Raw genomic sequence first — 15,378 nt, 5'->3', positions numbered from 1 at the left:
TGTTGACAACAGGCCACCTGAAGCATCATCTGTTTATATATACAGAATATAATGCTTAGGATTTCAAAGACATCAGTCTGCCTAATTTTCATTGAGGGATATACCCACATTGCACTGGAAAATAGAGAAGGGATGGCCCATCCCCTCACTGTCCTCCCCATGCCGAAATCTGCATTTTCCTGGGTCTTCTGCCAGAGGTAAGCAAACCACTGCCAATTCTTCTAAAATTTCTAACTCCTGTTCTCTTTTTGTCAGCTAAAGAGATGTGCATATGCAAGAGGCCTGCACTCATTAACTTGCTCCTGCTCATATTTTGTGCATCAGAACATGGTGGAACTGCAGAGTGCTGTGATCAGTGTGCCATGCAGTGACCCAGAGCTCACTTCCAGATCCACGAATGTGTTGTACCCCTTATGTTCAGCATTTGTACTCCCCTGCGTGCCTGAGCTGTGTCAGGTAGTGCAGAATCACTGTATGAATGGTCAGAGAAATTCAGAGCAGCTATAGCTGCCTGCAGCTATGATGATGTTGAACTTGAAATGGAAAAATCAGTCCCCGACATATAGCAAACAGTTAAATCTTCCACTGGTTTAATTACCAGAATACACTAACATTGATGATATAATTCTTTTTCATACAGGGTGTTGATCAAACCCTGGGTTTTTCAGTCTTCAAAATATGGTCAAGGGTAATCAGCATTCCCCTGCATTGCTTAATGATACTGCAATAAGCAGTTTGTTAAATATACCTGAAAACTCTGGGAGCTGCCCAAATCTTTCTCTTGGGAGCTGGGAAAAGATGCTGTGATTTGGATTTAATTCAGAACCACAATGCCAAGATGAACCTCCTCAATATGGAAACTATTATTTCAGAAGAAAGAGAGATCAGAATTTCAGTGGGACTGTAATTGTCTGCATGAAACAAGGTTCACAATATATGGGCCTATTATAGACTGGCAAACTGATTATCAGCTGTGGTGTGGGTCAAGTAGCAAAAGCAGGCCAAACCATCCCTGTCATAAATGGACATAGCTTCACTGAAATCAATGGAATTGAACAGCTTATTCCAGTGATAAATAATATGCTGCAAGTTTCACTAGCTTTTAAAAAGGGTTTAATAAGAAAAGCTTTCACTGCAATGACTTACAATAACGCCACGAAAAGCATGAGGGAAAATCTCATTTGTTACAGGGGAGGAAGAATGTGAATGTAGATATGAATTATGCTGTGAGATGAAAGAATGTGGGCTATTTGCATGCAACAGACACCTTGGCTCCCAACTGAAGAAGAAAGGAAGAATTGTACTGTTTTGTTTTTTTTTTTAGCGGAGGGAATACTTTGTATTAGCAGCTACTCTAGGAGATATTCTATCTACTCAGGATATTCACATGTGCCACGAGCGAGGTCTGGTGCACTGAAACTTGCTGGCTGCAATCCCAGAACCTTTCAAGGAAGTGTACATGGTTATCTGCATTAATTTATTGGCCACTGTTTGTAAACTCCTGAGAAATGACATTCTTGAGTTCAAACTTTGTTTAACTTCTTGCTAGAGCATTGCAACAGTGATAATTGCAAGGTAATGTTAAGGACATGGCGCTACTTGATATTGGGAACCTGCTTGGCAATGGATGGCAGAAATGTTCCACTAAGACTTGTGGTCTCATCTTGCTACTCTCCTTCTAAAGAACAGTTTGGAAGTGCTAGCAATTGTTCATGTATTTAACCTGAAAGTCGCCACTGTAGACAGATGTTATTACAAGAACATCCCACATGATTAATTTCTTCTGATAGCCAAAGGCTTCTTGCATCCTGTTTCTCAAAAAGAACATGATCTAAGGCAGGTGTAGTCTTGATCATTACCAGAATGAACCCACGTATGTTATGAAGTCTATTTCTGAGAAGCATGCGTTTCTAAAGATGACTCCTTTCTTTATGCAGACATCATTCTATGATTAGGTACTGAATTGCTTCTCTTACCAAATTACTGACACTTAGGTTAGCTACAACATATTGGTGTAAAGCAAAAGGAATTATTTAAGGGAAGTACTTTGATAGGACCTGATTTTTTAAGAGTCGAGAATAAGCCTAAGGCTGTAGATGACCCTGCCTTCTACAGGGAGGTTAGATTAGGCAATCTCTTGATGCATTTCCCACTTCATCTAATCTATGATCCTGTTAGTTTCAGCTTTATTTCCTTAATGTTGATTCTTATCTCCGTGGATTACTGAATGGAAAATTAAGAAAAAATACTTAGAAGATGACATTTAAATGTCATTTATTACATATTCCTGTCATCAGAATTGTCATTCAGCAATGCCCACTCTTAAACTAACTCAATTTTCAGGCACAATTTGGTATGAGTAAAGAGTTTGATAGGAGTAAAATCATAAGAGATTCATTTATATAATTTATACATATTCTGAAAGTACTGTGAAAGACAAGCAGAGATTACATCAAATTTTTCTAATCTGCTCCATAGCTGTTCTGACAAAGGATAAGGAATACAACCCAAGCTGGAAGCAGAAACAGAAACGATAGATATCTGAAATAAAGGATGATTTAATCTATTGCTCTCTTTGCTGCAAGGTTATCTCAGCATCTATAAACATTCCCCAGAGATCTACAGTGTTTGTGTTTAAAATATACCAAGCAGTTCCAATTTAAAGACTTGTTAAAACTATTCCCTGTTCCTGACATCATCCAAGAACAACTCTTTAATCTTCTCAACAGTTTATGACTAAATAAAAATTCTTAACTGATTTTTTTTTTTAAGAAGTTGGTTGTGCTGAGGCACTTTTGTGCAGTGGGCTGCTAACACTCATGGAGTTTGGCCTTTACTTCGAAGACAAAAGGAAGAAAAAAAAAAAAACTGTTACGAAACTTTTTTTTTGGTGCTTATTTCTGTAGCCAAAACAAAATAAATCTTAACAAAACAAACCAAGAAGAATTAAAATAATAACTAGAAAAATCTTCAGATTTTTACAAAGTTTTGTAAGACAAGATGAATTACATTTATACCAAATGAAAAAACCTTTATAGATCTGAATTTTATGAGCAGTACCAGAAGATCAAATTGATGCCTGCGTCCAACGTGATCAGCCCACATAAAGCAGCAAATGCTATTTGGTATGTTTGAGGTCGTGTATATGTATGGGGTACAGAGTCACATACGCTCTAAAAATCAAATGAAATTTGGAGAGCAGAACAAGTTTTATAATTATCTTTTATTAAAAATTAAAACAAGACCTTTAGTTTCTTTTGGATGTGCGTCTTCAGAGCTGAATCCAGCCTCCCTGTTTCAAAGACCCCTAAATGAGATCAAAGTGATTTCAGAAGTGATGGAGTTGCGGTCAGGTGACATATCACAGAACACAGGGTGTTGTGATTGTCTGAAATTTTTGATGAGCTAATGTGGAATTAAGTAAGGTGATCCAGCTTTCAATAGATGGATGCTCAGGGCTTTATCATAGGTTTCTTTGAAATGCTGAGCCAAAAAACAGAGGCGGTCACTGCATTTTAAGAGATGCAGCCTAAATCGGCTGCACAACTAATACCCTGTATGAGTTTGCAATCATTCTGCTGCACCAAGGTCAACAGAGCCAACAACTTCACCACTTACACTCAGAATAGTGTGGCCACATGTAAACTACCCATCAGGAATGTATTTGGCTTCTGTCAACTCCTGATTCACGCCCAGCAGTGATGTGGGAGGATGACAAAAACTAAGCAGAGACCATGCTGACAATTTAAGTGATTCCCAATAGTACTTTTTTATTGTTATGGGTTTGATAGCTTATCTTCTCTTTACTTCACCATTTGGTGGGTTATTTGAACTAACAGAAGGAAACAAGAAACATAACCCAGAAATGTGTTCTTTGCTCAATTACAGACAAAGATGTTAAGCCATAGTAATGTTTGCTGGCAACATAATGAAAAACAGTGAGATGCTCACATCCTAAAAAAACAGCTGCACATACAGGTGTCTGCAGCAGATGCCTCCCTAAGCACAATGTGATAAAAGTGATTATTTCTCACTCAACGAAGAACAATCCCAAACAGGGTATTTAACTGAGGATGATAGTGCAGGTAATTAGGAGCCCCATGCCTTACACATAAAGTAATGTTTAAGAGAGTGAAGCTGAGAACCATCTGTACTTTACACATGGGTCTATGTTTGTGTTTGAGAGCAGTTGTGGGCAGTTTTCAACCTGATTTCTCAGGACATGAACAAAGGACATTTCTAAGACGAGCAAAGGAAAAGCCTGTTTTTCCCACAAAAGCTGTACTTCATGCTTCTTCCTACCTTTGGACTTTCTGTCATGGTAGCTCCTGCCTCGATAATGGTGACCACTTTCTGTGTACAAATTCTCGAGATCTTCTTTCCAGGATTCTGGATTAAAGTGTTTCAGCAGATCTTCCACGGTGTCAAATGCAGCAATGGTCTGATCCAGGGCTTCTGCTGTGAGCGTAGGGTCGGTCACTGATGGAGAGGGATAGGAGACCCCCTAAGAGTGACATACATCTCAGTGTACTTGAAAAATTACACCACCGTACAAAACAATTAACAACAGTCCTATTTCATTACTGACTGAAACAGTTACTTTGGGCCATCTTTTGAAGTCCTTAGCTGGGTCAGGCTGTGTTATGATGTGTTTTATTCTGTGAGGAGAAGAGACACCATACTCCCATTGAAATCCAGGAGGAGACGTGGGGAGGGACAGTACTGCTGGACCGACCACTTACACTGTCCTCCAAGGGGATGGTGGTTTGCCCATGTGCCAAGACATAAGGCAAATGCCTTTTGAAACCACTGAGATGGCCATGACCGCAGCACAGAGGTGCTTTACAGTGCTGGGGTGATGCCTTCACTGTTTTGCCAGCTCTGTTGGCAAATCTGTAAGAGGCAGTTCAGAAACTGCAGCAGAAAAAGACAAAGACAACAACTCCTTTAGATTTGCTGCTCTCCACCCCCCTGGCCACTTCAGACTACAAATATGGCTCAGTTAAGACTTGAAAAGATGGCTTTTTGTTCCCAAGAATTATATGTTATGAAATACTGATGAATGCTAATTCTTCCATTCTTATACAAAAAATAAAAAAATAAAAATAAAATATGCTTAAAGAAATGAAAACATGATATTTGGATCTGGGTAATGTAATAATGAATATTAGGATTACCAACATAGTGTTATCCTCACAATAATGTAATAATACCGAATAGAATATTATTTGTAAGCAGGAAGGGCCAAGTACCGCTTTCTGAGCATATCTGTCTCCTGTTACATTTGTGTCAAAATTTGTCTTTATAGAAAGACTGCAATTATTTCATTTTTACTGGAATTAACTTTAAGCTTTTTTCTTAACTGTGATTTACAAACACAGTATTCAGAACACTGATCCCATGTTTCTCCTTGTCTAAGGACAGCACCTTATAATATCTTTGTAAAATACACAAAAGAAAAACTAGTTGTTTTTCTCCAATAAATCACATAATAGAACACAAGAGTTTTGTTTGGATTTTTGTTTTTTTAAGTCAAATTACTGGGGCAAAGCTCTGGAAATGAAGAAACTCTTCCGAAAACTCAGCTCTAAAGCATTGTAGTAGAAACACGACATTTAAAATTAATGGTCCCCCCCAAATAATTTTTTGCCTGATCTCCCAAGAAAATACATATGTTAAACCATTAACCTTCATGATTACCTTCACTCAGTTGAGTAGTAATGAAAGGCTCATCGTATCTCATATGTTACTCATATGTTTGCAGGACTGAATCCTTCAACAGTTGCAAAAAGAGTTTTTGAAATAATCCTTTGTTTTGTCTTTGATTGTTAGTTGTATCACAAAACGTATGATCCTTAACATTCTATTGCTTTTCTTTTCTTGAAGTCCAAATTAATTATTATATACAAAAAAGAGAATAAATTGAAAGCATTACAATAGCATGGTCAAGAAAGCCAGGCTCTACCTTGCAGCTTATAGTCAGTAGCACAAGAAGTTTCAGAAGGCCCAGTAGTGCCTCTACAATGCAGTGCTAAGATGCAGTGCAGATGACTCTAAAAATTCATGCCCTCTGCAGGGGAAGGTACACCTTAAAGCTTCTCTCCTGACTTCTAAGTGGCCTGATAAAGACTGCCAAAGAGATGAGAGCCCTGGGAAATGAAAAGCTCCTGCCAGTGAAACAAAACACAGCATTGCTATCTACAGTGCTGTTGGTGTGCATCATGCAGTGCGCTAATGCAGTCTTTGAGGTTACCAAGGAAAAATGCATCAAAATGCAGCTAGCTCATTGAGAAGAGTGCATGGCTGGTCTGTATCACAGCCTGGCCATCCCCACTCCCTTTCAAAAGAGACAGAGTGCAAGGATGCTGAAGAATTATCAGCACAAAAGCTGGTTTGCTCTGGCAACTCAGTGGAGCACAACAAGGAAATCCGAATGTACCGTCATCCCTGGTGCCATTTCATAACAGATCTGTGGGTCAGACTGTGAATTTGCAGGGCATTTCAAACTAAGCAGCAGGGATTCCCCATTTTCTTTTCACACAAAAGCCCCTACTCAAGAGATTTGTGCAGCCTACTTTGCTTAAAGAAGAAAGCTTAACTTTTTTTCTCAGTGACAGCCAAATCGAGAGGAATTATTGCAACAGCCCAGATAACCTCCTGGCAGCTCTATCATGTGACAGGCCCAAAAGTAACTTCAAAGCTGCCAACCCAACTGCCTCTCTTTTGTCCTGCCAAGAACAAAACACAGGGTACAGAAGAGCTTGGCTCCTTGTAATCCGGCTTCTGAGATAGCATCCAAAGAGGACAAGAAGAGGTGAATAGCAAAGACTTTCCACATTATATATTTCTTCTATATTTCTTAAAACACATTTTTAGTTTCATGTGATAAAAAAAAGTATCTTTCCTGGCAGTGCTATTACTTGAAATTTCTACTGCATGTCCCCCGTTTTATTATATTTTCTATTTGTATTGCAAAGCTGGCAGGTTTGTCACTGTGCATCACAGTTGTTTGTTGGTCATGACATTGCATCACAAATTAAGAAAACTAACTTAAAAAGGAGTGCATTTTGTTTACTGGTTTTCTTTTTTCCAGGTTAGCCGTTCTGTGTTAGGGACAAAAGTACTGGTTTTAGCATTCTGAGGGATAACACAAAATATGGTTGTGTGTCTGATACAACCTTGGATGAGAGCACTTGCTCAAATTCAACTTTTCATTCTAAGCAATGTAATTAATCCAGATCCTAGAACTGTCCTTTGTGTTACTGTGGGTTTCTGGGGAAAAAACATATCAGTCATGCTAACTTACTAACTGCAGAACAAAATGTCATCTTGTCAGCATCTGGCAGGGCCAGGTTTGCCTTTCAGAACCCTCAGGACCACTGCAGAACACCTGAATGTTACTCTCATGAATAAGGTACCCACCCTTGGACTTTCTGCTTGGAATCTTTGGGATAAATTACTCAACCTCTGCACATTACTTTGAGGATAAAAAAGGGCTAGTGGGTGCAATGAATACCAAATGGAAGATGTTATGTTTGGTTGGATAGGGGCTTGTGTAGGAAAAACAGTGAAACTGGAGAGGATAAAGAAACTTGGGTTCTGCTACTGGTTTAGCTGTAAGCTTGTGTGGCTATCAGCATTTTAGCTGTGATTCTGGTCTCTAAAACACTAACAAATATTTAGAAATGAGTAGATGTAGAAAATGAATAGTTTTTTTTTAAAAAAAATCAATATGGAAAAAACTCAAACACCCGGATTACTGTTTGATTTTTATGATGTTAAAGAGGATAATTAACATGATGTTTAACATATACGTAATCTCATTTTCATAGTTACCTGATGAGGGAGCCCTCGCCTTATGTTTTCTAACATAGAATCGTTTGAGTTGGAAGGGACACTTAAAGGTCACCTAGTCCAACTCCCCTGCAATGAACTGGGACACCTACAACTCGATCAAGTTGCTCAAAGTCTTGTCCAGCCTGACCTTAAGTGTCTCCAAGGATGGGGCATCCACCAGCTCTCTGGGCACCAATGCCAGTGCCTTACCACCCGTACTGTAAAAAATTTCTTCCTTACACTCAATATAAATCTTCCTTTTTTCAGTTTGAAACCACTTCCCCTTGTCCTATCACAGCACACCCTACTAAAATGTTTGTTCCCTTCTATCTTATAGCCACCCTTGAAATACTGAAAGGCTACTATCAGTCTCCCTGGAGACTTCATTACTCCAGGCCGATCATCTCCAGGTCTCTCAGCCAGTCCTTACAAGGAAGTGTTCCATCCCTTGGATCACTTCTATGGCCCTCCTCTGGATGCATTCTGAGAGGCCCATGTCCTCTATACTGAGGACTCCACATCTGAATGCAATACTCCAGGTGAGGTCTCATCAGCGCAGAGAAGAGGGACAGGATGACCTCTTGCTTTGCTGGCAACACTTCTTTTGATGCAGCCCAGGATATATTTGGCATTTTAGGCTACAAGAGCATATTGCTGGCTTATGTCCAACTTGCAGTCCACCAGTACTCCTTTTCAGCAGTGTTGTGATTTATCCTTACATACCTCACTTTGTACTGATAGTGGGGGCTGTCATGACCTAGCACTTGGATTTGTTGAACCTCAAGAGGTTCACATGGGCCCACTGCTCGAGCCTGTCTAGGTCTCTCTGGATGGCATCCTGTCCCTTGGGCATGTTGACTGCACCACACAAGTTGGTGTCATTTGCAAACATCCTGAGGGTGCATTTGATTCCACTGTAGCTGTCACTGATGAAGATGTTAAAGACCATTGGTTCCAGCTCTGACCCTTGTGGAACAGTACAACAGTGATCTCCATTTCATCACTGAGCTGCTGACTACCACTCTCTGGGTATGATCTTGGAACCTCAGCCTACCAAATTTTTAAACAATATCGTATCAGATAAATTCTTTATTTCAATCCCATATTAGAATAAAAATTGAGTTAATGTCTTTCAATAAAACAGTCTCTTAGTATCTTCCTCTTGGCACAGGCAGAACTCAGATTCCCTAACATTACTACTCAGGACTTTCAACAGAATTAGTTCAAGGTTATCATAGCATTTGATCTCAAAGAACAAGTAGTAGCTGTAAACTCAAGGGCAACTGCGGATGAGATTGGATTAACTTCTTTTAATTCTGGCACTACAGGTTTTTTTCTCTGCTCAGTGTCTGACTTAGACACTAATCTGTAGGATTTACTCTTATTTTCTGCTCCTCCACTGGCATCTCCTCTTAACTTCTAAAACAAAGGTGCTGTCAGTAAACTCTTCCATAAATGTTCCAAACATGGATCTCACTGGACTCAAATTCTGCTTTGAGCTCTCGTATGTAAGAGGACTGCCCAAATAGAGAAGTCTAATGCTACATTGCTACTTCTAACAATGTGGGCCCACAATTTAAATTTACTTGAGAAATGTGGGAGGGGACAGGTTTTTAACCAGTGACACAAATCAAGTGCAATGAAGAGAAAAATAACTGTACAGTTCCCCTTTTCTTCCTTTTGTTTTCCTTTTCCTTTTATTTTCCTTTCCTTTCCCTCTTCCTGAATCACATTCCATTGCTGGATATGGAGACTTCAGATAAAGTGTTTTATTACAAAATCTTAAAAAAATCTTGTATGAAGAATGAAAAGCAAAATCCTTTTTTTCTGTCAGCCTGTTTTTAGTTTTCTATTTAGATCAAGAACATTTCACAAATGAAAACAATAACGAGTTTGTATCTTTTATTTTCATCTTGGCAGGGTCAGTTTGGAAGCAAGAAATCTTTCCCAATGGCTGGTCACAACAGCTGATGGCATACTTTGAATTTTTTTCTCCTTAAAAAAACATCAGTTAAATAGCAGGAGTTTGATAATCACTTATTTCATCCTCTGCCAAAGGTGAATACATGGTTGCTCTGTGTAGGAACTATAATAGTGATTTGGATTCTTGCCTATCAGTCTAGAATAGAAACAAACTACTTACTGAGACAGAGCTTGTGACTGATTCCCAGTTGGTTTCTGAGGCTGCATGCTGGAAATCATCCTAAAGGGGAAAAATAAAACACAGAAAAATTCACTGTTAATGCACTGTTCACAATTAGCTACAGAACATAAAAAGTCTTAGTATTCAACATCATCTGTTTGAATTTTATTCCATGAAAGAAGAATTGCCATATATAATTTCTAAAGTTTTTCATGGGATAATGTTGCCTTCATTTAGGTTTCTCCCTTCTCACTTTCTGTAAATAAGCCCCTTATAAGCTTGTTGAGGAAAGACCAGGTATTATTATTATTTATAATACGATACACATTTCTCTACATAACAGGATCTAATCTGGTCAAAACCATTACATATATCTTCTAAGTAGTACTAACCACTTCTGTACATATACAGTCAGAGTGCAGTGCTGTTTCCCAAACTGAGCCATTATGAAAGGAATGTGGACATACCTTGGGTACTTAGTTATGGTGAAAAGCAAAGTAAATCAATCTATTTGAAATGCACTTCCAGTATGACTGTCCTCCTTTTAGTCTTTGTACTGAACAGGATTTGCTCATCTGTGCAGAGCACTGAATGACACTATGTCATTTAGACCAAGAAACATAGCCACTATACATTTACATTAGGAGGATCATATCACAACTCCTCTGGGCATTTATGATTAAGCTGAGCAAGGGAACAGGATTATATAATCTAACTTTGAATAAAGTGATCATCTAAGGCAGTGTTCTTTCCATTTACAGTCAACTAAACCCAGCATTTTTTGGATGCAAATCATCTGATCTATTCCTGATACCTAACCTGGGATGACATGAATTAGATACTAAAAAATGCATTTTCCTCTCCATTGTCCACATAGGCAGCCAGAGGTAACTAGCTTACATACAGATGTCAGTATTGTACACAGACGTTGATCTGTGGTCAGCTGAATCCCAACTCATTCATCTGACTAGTGATGGGCAATCATTACTTAAATGATCGGCATGAACAGACAGGTAAAGAAAATGGACTGAAGTGACAGTATACCAAGATTTTCATTTCTAATAATGGAATTCATCATGAATTTAAAGAAGATGGATCAATGTCTGATCTCATTTTACAGAGGCAGTCTCTGCTGTGCATTTAAGTTGACAACTTAGAAAGGAGAAATGGAAGACACGCTATTCACCCGGTCCAGTCTAGACTCAACACTGCATGGGACCATATATACATGCACATACTTGTTATTTCTTATGAATTCAAAAGAGAAAAATCATCACATAATCTGCGAATTCATCAATAAATTGATTCCGTTGTCAAGAAATAAGAGTTGCTTTTAGACACAAATTACATGTATCTGGTACTTAACTGTTCTTTGTTTGTTACAAAAAGAAATTAAAATGTCTTAAAAGACATAAAATTGTTTATACAGTATTGTTACTCTTAATCTTCCTTAATATTGTTCCTACAGCGGAACTATAGTGATTTATTTAGTACGTAAGATTGGTAGAAGTTAAGTACCCCCATCAAACTATAGTGTCACCATATGATCACCGAAACTGCAAGGCTATTAAAACATTAATAATTACAGTGGTCATTTTCTTCTGTGAATACAGAAGCAAAAGGTTATTGGAAAATTATTTCATGCAGGTATTTTATAGCAGTAAACAGATCAACAAATGCTATGATCAGGTCGTACATAATTCAGAAGTGGTGGGTTACCTTGGCCAAATTTTCTGTAAATGTGATTGCCCAGTTATTGACAAGTAATGCTTTGAAGTGCATAGAAATGAATTTAAAAAGCTCGTGGATCCTCTGGTTGTAGTTGCCAGTTGCAAAACTTGGAAATCATTTCCTATCTGTCATTAACTTCCATTTATCATTTCCAGAAAAAAAGTGGCATCGAGTCCTGAAGCATTATTTTAAAACAGGAACAATCTGCCTCATTGAATGCTTGGAGACAAGTCTGCAGGCAAGGAATAATTTTGTGTTTGAAGTGACAGCCCCCTTGTGCTATCTAATTGTAGACATCAAAGCTCTTTCTTTAGTCTATGATTCTTTGAGATGGCTGATGACATGGAGCCCCTCCAACACCCTGAGATAGGCAGGTGGTACACACGTCTCTCTTGGATCTCAAACCTGATGACTGCGTATTTTGATTCTGTGATTATATTTCATCTGCATAAACTATTCACAACTAGATGGCTTTGTTCCACCGTCACTTAAGGCAGCTGCAGTCATTTTTGGCTTCTTAGAGCTTTTAACTTCTACAGTTTGAAAATTATTATTATCTATGGCTTCTGCTTGCAGCTATTTCAAGGAATGATATCAATGTGGTTCTCATCATTGCAAAAACTCCCTTCTTCTTCTCACCTAAAAGAACCTAAAGACATATCTATCTTCACTGCTATCTGTTCAGTTCATACTGCCTCGTTTATGTGAATCTGCATCATGGTAACATTACAAGACTTCACCAAAAGCACTGCAATTATTGTTCTACAAGCAGCAAAACTACAGGTCTTTCATTATTCTTCCTGTAAGATATTTGTGAAAGTAACTATGCCTCAGGACACCAAACCCTGTACATGTCCTCAGAGTTAAATATGTATGGACACTGACGTATTGTCCGTAGATCTGTTTCAGACAAAGATAAGCTACTCTCTTCCTCACAGACTGACACTGTTTGCACTCTGTATTTGAGCACTGATCTGAGTAAGTGAGATGGAGACATGGACAATACTTTGCTTCTCTGGAGGCTTTCACAAGTGGAGATTGTGAGGCCAAATGGCTGTGATCAAGGATGCATGAGACTGAAGATAGATACCACTGGCTGCTCAGGAGCTGAGGCTCAAGCAGTGGGGTTTACAAGGTCAGTGGGAACAGGGAGACATAAGGAAGATGCCAGGGATGAGGCTTGGCCTGTCAGAAGCCTGCCAGTCTGCAAAGCATAATGTCCATGACTCCCTTTGCTGTACCACAAATCCAGCAACGTGAGTCCTCAGAGACATGCTGAATTGCAGTCCGGTCCTCAAGTTACAAACAAGAAGTAATTTCTGGTATTTCTGCAGGCCTTGATTTTTTACACACTTTATCACTGTAATCCAGTATTTTGTCATGCTGGTGCTGGAGATCTTACCAGGTGTGGTGCCTGAGACAGGCCACAACTGCAACAGCACAGGCACAACACTGACAGATCTCCCTCCAGATAAAGGAAGCAGCCCTGCATCTCTGTACACTCACTGCTTGTCACAATTTGCAGGCTCTGGGGCTAACTGGATTTAGTAAAAGTTTGTTTCTTTAAGGAAATTAAGGAGCTAAGGAAACTAGGGAATAATTTCCCACACAGTGTTTTAGTATAATCTGATTTCTATTCCAAAAGATAAATAGAAAGATAAAGATATACACTTTGAAATACCCTTATTATGTTTTCTATCCATCATATTACAAGGTTTTAACTTTCCTATCAGAATGATATTTACTATTACTTGTCCTAAGGATGCTGAAGGATACCTCTTTTTCCTGCAGCAGGCTACTCACTGGGAATGGAGAGGCTGCATTTTTCTTACCTACAGGGATGGCCAAATCACCAAACTGGAGGATGTTAGATTCAGACGATATCAGAAAGAAATTCCTTACTGTGAGGGTGGTGAGACACTGGAACAGATTGCCCAGAGAGGTGACTGACACCCCCTCCCTAGCATTCAAGGTCAGGCTGGATGGGTGTCATGGTTTTGTAGTTGTGTTGCTGTCAATACGGGGCTGTGAGCAACCTTGTCTTGAGGGAGGTGTCCCTGCCTATCATAGGGGCTTGGAACTGGCTGATCTTAAAGGTCCCTTCCAACCCAAACCATCCTGTGACTCTGTGATTCTAATCTGAAGGCAGCCATATTCTAACTGGAAGTACAATCATATGTTACCTCTGATGAAAACTATTACTGGAACAGATAAGAAATGAACAAGTGAATTTAACCTCATAGAATTTTCCTTCCTTTTTCTTGGTGTAGTCCTATAAGGCATGCCATCCACAACACCTAAGGTCAGTAACAAAAGGTCAGGCAGCTACCACCAAGTGTCTTATCCCAAGCATGATACTATGATCCCTGCCCTTTAAAAGAAGGCATAAATTAGTTACTGAAGCCCAATTGCCACTACATCTCAGTGGTACAACCTTATCAGTTATGACTAGTTAACTAGTGCAAAATGACATATAAAATCACTCTTGATTTGCTCTGACACCTTTATTGCTTATAACTGAGCACGAAGCATAAGATGTTCAAAATTTCAAAGTGTAAGTCTTTAATAATGATTTAGGTTAACTGTGGTTTGATACATTTAAAGTAAAAGTAAGTCTGAAGCAGAAAAATGCATGTAAAGATGTCTGATCAATGCTTCTTTTCATCTTTTACCTAATTTTGGAATTAAACATTGCTGGTTGTATAGCACGACAGTGGCCAAGACCCTGACATTTAAATTATTCTTCTAAAAGGTCAGTCAGTACACGCTGAAATGAGACAATAAATGTGCCTTTGAAAAATCAGATGTCATCCAGCATTAAGGTGCCCATAAGCTCCCCATCTGATGCACACACCCATGAGGGAGCTCATGGGACTTTGCCATGCTGCACAAAGCATGCATTAGCTTTGACTTCCCTTTCACCACAAAGCCTGTCCTTAGATGTCTATGTACATAGGATTCTGTTTGTTAGTAGCAAATCCATTGCATGCTGCAGTTAAGAAAAATAGGAATTAATCCAAATTCACTGCAAATATCTGCAGTTCCCCCTTAATCATTTTTACCAGAATAGTACATTTTACCAGTGCATTTAGATATTAGGATGCACAGCTTGACACGATCTTCTACATTGCCGTTTCCAAACTTTGATGATTTCAAGCAGATCCATCATCATCAGTAGCTCAGTTCATTTTGGTCTTAGTTAGGCTTTCCTTCCTCTTTCAAACTCCTCAGATTGGATGGTTGTCTCCAAGCTAAATTTATCTCTACTGCACTTACAGAAGTGCCAGCTTTGTCCTTTTCTTCCTCTCTGGAGTGTTCCTCCTGCAGTGCTTCTGAAGAGATGTTTTATCTCCTCTCAGCATCCGTTTTATTACACTAACCAAGCCAAGTTGTTTTGGCCCTTGCTGAGAAATGTCTTCTTGTCCCCTGAAAGTCCCGTGGCCATTCCCTGAGCCCAGTCCAAGAAAGACGTTTTTGCCCTGTGTTATGCGGACTGCAGAAAGTATCCCAGTAAAGTTCAATTGCTGCCTCATTAGTACTTCTTTGCCTAGCACACCCACAGATATTCTTCCCCCAGCTATGCTGACCAGTGAGATGCCATTTAGCAACAAACGCTTTTATTATTAATCTCTGAGTGACCTCCTTGATCCTTACTGGATGGTTCCATT

General features: G+C 39.1%; 1 protein-coding gene across 4 annotated transcripts in view; it reads right to left on the bottom strand.

The window, feature by feature from the left end:
- The window catches only part of PDGFD (platelet derived growth factor D), a 140,072-nt gene that overhangs the window by 21,656 nt on the left and 103,038 nt on the right, over positions 1-15,378 (bottom strand). For all 4 annotated transcript variants that reach the window (XM_032442180.1, XM_015852243.2, XM_032442182.1 and 1 more), the window contains 2 exons: positions 9,980-10,039; positions 4,303-4,504 (listed from right to left, as the gene is read on the bottom strand). In XM_032442180.1, the coding sequence (XP_032298071.1) occupies positions 4,303-4,504; positions 9,980-10,039 (262 nt within the window). The remainder of the gene's footprint in view (positions 1-4,302; positions 4,505-9,979; positions 10,040-15,378) is intronic.

Source organism: Coturnix japonica, chromosome 1 (assembly GCF_001577835.2).
Source record: "Coturnix japonica isolate 7356 chromosome 1, Coturnix japonica 2.1, whole genome shotgun sequence".
NCBI lineage: Eukaryota > Metazoa > Chordata > Aves > Galliformes > Phasianidae > Coturnix > Coturnix japonica.
This window is presented reverse-complemented; position numbering and strand designations above follow the sequence as displayed.